General features: G+C 41.5%; 1 protein-coding gene across 1 annotated transcript; it reads left to right on the top strand.

Moving 5' to 3' along the window:
• Nucleotides 1–1,232: 1,232 nt before the first annotated feature.
• Nucleotides 1,233–5,116, top strand: LOC134533689 (zinc finger protein Noc). Its single transcript, XM_063371245.1, has 2 exons — nt 1,233–1,572; nt 2,167–5,116. The coding sequence occupies exons 1-2, from the start codon at nt 1,483–1,485 to the stop codon at nt 3,400–3,402; spliced, it is 1,326 nt and encodes a 441-aa protein (XP_063227315.1). The 5' UTR covers nt 1,233–1,482; the 3' UTR covers nt 3,403–5,116.
• The last annotated feature ends 1,506 nt before the right edge of the window (nt 5,117–6,622 follow it).

Raw genomic sequence — 6,622 nt, 5'->3', positions numbered from 1 at the left:
TCGGTGCTTCATTAATAAATGATAAAAGTGTGTGCTAAACGTTAAAATATAAAGAAAAGATTTCTTTTTATTGTTTGTGTAATTCAGGGGTTTGTAAATACTTTCAATGGAAGTATTCAACGCTGTAAACGTTAATGTAATATTGCTACAAAACATTAGACGTTTTAGTAAGGTAAAGTTATATATATGTGTATATATATATATACACATATATATAAGAAAAAATAAAATATTTTTCATTTGAATAACCTGACTCTCCAAGTAAAGGGGATCTGTTTTTCATACAATACACAAAGTATAGCTATATATATATATATATAGCTATACATACATATATATATATATAGCTATACTTTGTGTATTGTATGAAAAACAGATCCCCTTTACTTGGAGAGTCAGGTTATTCAAATGAAAAATATTTTATTTTTTCTTATATATATGTGTATATATATATATACACATATATATAACTTTACCTTACTAAAACGTCTAATGTTTTGTAGCAATATTACATTAACGTTTACAGCGTTGAATACTTCCAGTGAAAGTATTTACAAACCCCTGAATTACACAAACAATAAAAAGAAATCTTTTCTTTATATTTTAACGTTTAGCACACACTTTTATCATTTATTAATGAAGCACCGATTTGAAAGCAGATGCTCTTGGTCGTTCACTCGACTTTCTTGCCACATGGGCGCATCTCTTCAGAGTTCAGCCCCTCTTCCGGGTCAGCGGTTTCTTCTTCGTCCGACCGCTGATTAAGTCGAATGACGGGAACAATGGCGGCAGGCGAAAGAAAAGGCGTAGGTAGTGGTCTGGCAGGAGCGTGTTTGGCGGCGGCGATGCCATGGGTTAGTTAGGCTCGGCGCCGGGAGGTGAAGGAATGGAGGAGGGGAAGTAGTTGGAAGAGGGGAAGATGGCGGCGGCGCGCGGCTCAAAGCTCCAACAGGGGGCTGTCATCATCACTAGCGCCATGGGTGGTAAAAGCTGACAGCATGAAACGTGGTGGTATTAGCGCTGCGTCATCGCGAAGTTCGAAAGCGGGCAAAGAGGAATGGAGAAGGGGAAAAAAAGAGTGGGAAGCTCGGCGAGGGAGGGGGAGTTTAGCGTGGTGGGGCGCGAGTGACTGGGTGGAGGGGATGAAAGGAGGGGAAGGTAGATGGCGCTCCGGCAGCGCGCTCGCTCCCGCGGAGGGGTGACACTTGCGGCACCTTCAGAGAGAGTCGAGCGGTCGTACGGAGTAGTCATTGTGTGGTCGAGTGCTTCTCTGATTTCTGTTGTGTGAAAAATCAAACTTATCTTAAGAAAAAGTTTCAATTATTTCGTTTACGTAAGAACATTTAACCCGAGTGCCGGTACGGACAGATCGTTTCTTCCGTGTAGTTATTCCCGCGTCTCTCGTGATCTTGTAAACATCGTTGTAATATTCATTTGTCTTTGTGTGGTGTGAAAGTGCTTAGTGAGCAAACGTCGTCACAAATGGTGGTTCTGGAAGGTGGTGGAGGTATGCTCACCACAGGAAGCAATCAGTACCTCCAACCTGATTACCTCTCGCCGCTGCCTACCACGGTAAGTTGAGTCGACGAACCTCTCAGTTCTGTTAGCGAAGTAGCCCACGCGTTTTTCCCTCATCCTTTTCTTACCAATATTTTAACAATTAAAATTTGAAAGTGTTTACGTTGGCATTTAATGATCTTAGTTATTTTTTGTATGCAAGTCTCAAGATATGATCGTCATTTCTTTTGGCGGAGACTCTGGGCCGAGGGTCCGTAATGCACAAGTTTAGCGTATTTCAAGCAGAATATTGTTTGTCATTGTTTGTTTTCATTAATTGTGTAAAAAAATAATTATGGTAATAGTATGTAAGAAAACGTATTGCTTTAAACAAGTATTTTCAGAAAAATTAATCGTTAATTTCGTCATTCATAAAATAAATTAAATTTCAACTTAACTTACGACTAGAATAAATAGCTAAATTATTTGGTACAATAAACGTTTCATATCCATGTATTATGCATTTTTTTTATTGCAGTCGTAGTTAACTGTAACTTGCACGTTTTCTCAAAGAGAAATGTAGATAATGAAGTAATCGAGGTGAGAGTAGTAGGAACTGTGTGGTAGTAGCTTGCTGGCGATGCTGACTGTGGCGTGTCTTGTGCGCAGCTGGACGCGAAGAAGTCGCCGCTGGCCCTGCTGGCGCAGACCTGCAGCCAGATAGGCGCCGACTCGCCCAGCGCCAAGCCGCTCATCCCGGCGCTGGAGAAGCCCAGCAAGAAGTCCGGCGGGGGCGGGGACGCCGCCTCCTCGCCGCCAGCGCACAAGGCGGACAAGGCGCCCGCGCCGCCGCCACGCGCCAGCCCCCCCGAGCCGCGGCTGGCCTTCAAGCCCTACGAGGCCAACGTGCTGACGAAGAAGTCGCCCGAGCCGCGGCCGCCGTCCAAGGCCAACTCGGCGCACAACGACGAGGACAAGAAGTCGTCGCCGCCGTCGCGCGCGTCCAGCCGCAAGTCGGCGTCGCCCCAGGCCACGACGCCGGCGCCCGCCGACAAGGCGCCGCCCGCCGCCGACAAGCCCGCCTCGCCCATCGTGCGCTCGGGGCTCGAGGTGCTGCAGGGACACCCCAAGGACCTGCCGCTGGGCGCCTCGCCGTCCTACAAGCCCCTGGGGCTGGGCGCGCTCTGCTCGGGCTGTCCCCCGGGCCTGGACCCCGCCAACCCCGCCTTCCGGCCGCCCTTCGCCGGCGCCTTCTCGCACCACCACGCCGCCATGCTGGCCGCCGCCGGCTACCCCACCGCCCCCGCCGCCACGCCCTACGTCAGCTACGCGCGCGTCAAGACGGCGTCCGGCGGCGAGGCGCTGGTGCCCGTGTGCAAGGACCCGTACTGCGCCGGCTGCCAGTTCAGCGTGCACCACCAGCAGCTGGCCGCCGCCTCCTGCCCCAGCGGCTGCACGCAGTGCGACCACCAGAAGTACGGCCTGGCCGCCGCGCTGTCGGGCCTCGTGCCGCCGCCGCTCGGCTACCCGCACCTCGCCCGCCCCTACGTCTGCAACTGGATCGCCGGCGACTCGTACTGCGGCAAGCGCTTCGCCGCCTCCGACGAGCTGCTGCAGCACCTGCGCACGCACACCAGCCTCTCGGCGGACGCCGCCGCCGCTGCCGCCGCCGCCGCCGCCTCGCCCATGTCGCTGCTGGCGCCGCACTCGTTCCTGCACCGCGCCTACCCCAACCCGCCGCTCAGCCCGCTGTCGGCGTCCAGGTACCACCCGTACTCCAAGCCCGGCCTGCCGGCGTCCCTGGCCGCGTCTCCCTTCAGCGCCTTCAACCCCACCGCGCTGGGGCCGTACTACTCGCCCTACTCGCTGTACGGCCAGCGCATAGGCGCCGCGGTGCACCAGTAGGCCGCGCGCGCTTCCTTCAGGCCGTACCAACCTTCAAACTGTCATCTGCAGTCTTACAATTATACTTATTAGTTGCCCTGAAACTGTTCTTAAGTAAATTATAGTTCATTAAAATTTATCAATTAATTTATTATTTTCAAATCACAATTCCGTTTTTATGTGTGAAACAATCTGGCAATATAGTTGTTAGTTAAATTGATTATTTTGTATTTTACTACTAATTCAAAAATGCCTGCAGATCTGCCAATTCGAACGCGGCTACGAACACGGCTATGATTGTTTCGGAACGCGTGTGTCACGGTCGGGATATTTTCTTTGAAAGTGTTCTTTCATTCTTGTCCTTAAATCCTTCGTACCAAACCAAGCCAGAAATTATAATTCCTAAGACATTTGTGCTTATTTAAGAAACGCGTTCTTAGGCAAGAAATCTTGTCAATTACATTGTTAGTATTTTTTCTTGACTTTAACTGTCTGTTATTCCAACGTTATTGGTTGGCGTTTTGTAATGCATTATTCATTTGAAGTTTTCGAAAAATTATATTTAAGTATATCCTTTTTTAGCATTACTAAAACTTCAGCGTATTTCCTGTTATTTAAGCTTTCGAAGTAGATTATGCGTCTGTGTTACTTATTTATATTTAGTAAGTTCCCATTTTGGATTGCTAAGTGAATGAATACAAGTCACAAGGCGCGTTGACAACGAAAGAGCTTGCTGGCTAGAGTTAACCATTATATCTATTTTGCGAGTAGTGCCCTGTCTAAATAATATTGTGTGGACAGTCCGTATCTAAACTCATTAGTACAGAATTTTTTTCAGTGATGCAAATTACAAGTATAATTTCCGTATTTCGTTAGTCAAAATGTGATTAGAAATACTGAAGAAAGTGTTGACTGAGGGAAGTTATTATTAGGCCACACTATCTGTGAAGAATGCGATTTTCTTTTTATTGTAAATAGCTCTTAATATTTAATATTGTCCAAAAAGCGAAATAATGCTGTGATAATGATTTACTCAGTACTGTATCGTGTTTAAGAGTCAACTTCGCCACGTGAAGTACGTGCGCATGAATGTCCTTTGTAATGGCGGAAAAGTAAAGGTTTTTTCTTTAATGCTGAAATGCATCAAGTAAGTGTATCAAATAGCTCTTTCCAGTAGTATTTCAATTACATTACTTATTTATCGAGGTGTTCGAGCTGTGTAATTGTTAATATTATATTTTCCGAATTCACTATGTGTGTGTTGGTGCAATACGTAGGTGTTCATACTTTGTAAAAGAATTTTCTTTTGGTGTTTCTAGCAATACTATTTGTGTTTCAATATCCAAATAATGTGATGCTGATATTACTCAAAGTTTATTCATTCATGACTTATAATACAACTGTCGGGTGTTCAATGCTCTAAACAGAACTATACTTACACAACATTCAAATTTAACAGTTTATTTCGCTCTCTGTTCCTTTAATCAGTTTTTCTTAAAGTGGTGATTTAATGTTTTTTTTTTTCCTTGTAAAATATCCTTTACACATTATGTGAGAGAGTGTTGTCATATCATATTCAAAATGTATATAATGTTGAGTTTCCATATTGCTTTAATAAAATGTTTGTAGTAATGATTTTTGTTATTTTTTATTACATAGAACGTTTGTGTCACGGAAATAATTATATTGAGTTTCCAGTATCAGTGATTTAAACTATAAATAAAACAAAAATATTTTGAAATCTGTTGTAAGTTATTTTTTTCCTTTATCATCTAATATATTAAATAAAATCTTGGAGAAATCAAAATCTATAAATGTATTTGCAAAAGTTATTCTTATATAGAATATTAAAATTGGTTAATTGGCTAATAAATTTTTGCCGTTTTGGAATCCTTTAAATGTAATCGTCGGATTATGTTTTAACATATTTGTAGTGAGTTATAAATATTATTCAGATTTAAGTGAATTTTTAAAGGAATTTTTGCACTCATGGCTTCAAATAAACCTCAACTATAAGAATTGGTTGAAAGGATTTATTGTCATGGAATGTAAAACTTTTATCGCATTTTATTATTAACTCTAGGTAAGTTATATATAATTCTTTTATAAAAAAAGCGTGAGGTTTTATCATTTCTGACAAATGAATATCTGGTTTATCATACACCTGATAAAAGTGATATAATTAATTTTTTACAATGACCAGGCATTTATCATGTTTTCTTTTCCACAACAATTTTGATCGCAAAAATGACTTTCACCAATGAAAATATGCTCTGGAATAAAAAATAACTTTAAGTCATATTTACTATCATGTGAATTATTTTATAAATTGAATTTATTTGTTGTAGGCTTAGTTTATACTCAATGCATCATATTTTGTTCCTGCTCCAAAACTCTAAATTTTAAATAACATTTTACTGTAAGTAATTTACTATATTGTTCTCGCGAAATATATTTTTAATTCCATATAATTTATTTTTTCCTGCACTTAAGCCGTATCTCTTTGATAATCACGCCATTATAGAAAATTGAAATAGTACAAATATAACAAAATGCTCACGTATAATAGATTGTAAGGTTAACACTAGTAAAAAATCGCGAAATTGTTCGTATTTACAATAAAACTCCATGCCGCACAGATATTTAAATTCGAACATTTATTTTAAGAACAGAACAAATTTTTATGATTAGCTCTGTTTGCAGTTGCACGAGTACCTGTTTATTCAGCAGAACGTAAGTTGCTCTATAAATTTCGAAAACTACGAACTATTAAACTCCAAGCAACCTCTTGACAAGATTGCGCATTTGTAACGCAAAGTGGTACGGATTAGCAAGCAATAAAATATCGTTAGGTACTAAACTTTATAACTTTAGTGTGTTGGCAAAAGCGTCAGCGTGGGCTGCGTGAAAATTAATTACATCCACGTATTTTAATTAAATTTAGGTTTGCGCGATTCCATGTCAGTACACATTAAAGTTTCAATTACCTACTTAGTCTATGCAGTCGAGATGAAAAAAAATTGAATGATAATTCCTTGGGAGAATGTTATTAAACGTAGGAAAATATTTCAGTCACACGTGTTTAACATTTATCAACATGTTTCATGAATTGTATGTATTTTTGAATTGCAAGAACTCACCCGAATAAAATGATTGGAAAACTTAATGTTGGAGTAGGTTATTTATTTATTCACTAGAAGTTGTGCGCAGTGACGAATACAAGAATATTACCCTTGTTGTG

This window comes from Bacillus rossius, chromosome 7 (assembly GCF_032445375.1).
Source record: "Bacillus rossius redtenbacheri isolate Brsri chromosome 7, Brsri_v3, whole genome shotgun sequence".
NCBI lineage: Eukaryota > Metazoa > Arthropoda > Insecta > Phasmatodea > Bacillidae > Bacillus > Bacillus rossius.
This window is presented reverse-complemented; position numbering and strand designations above follow the sequence as displayed.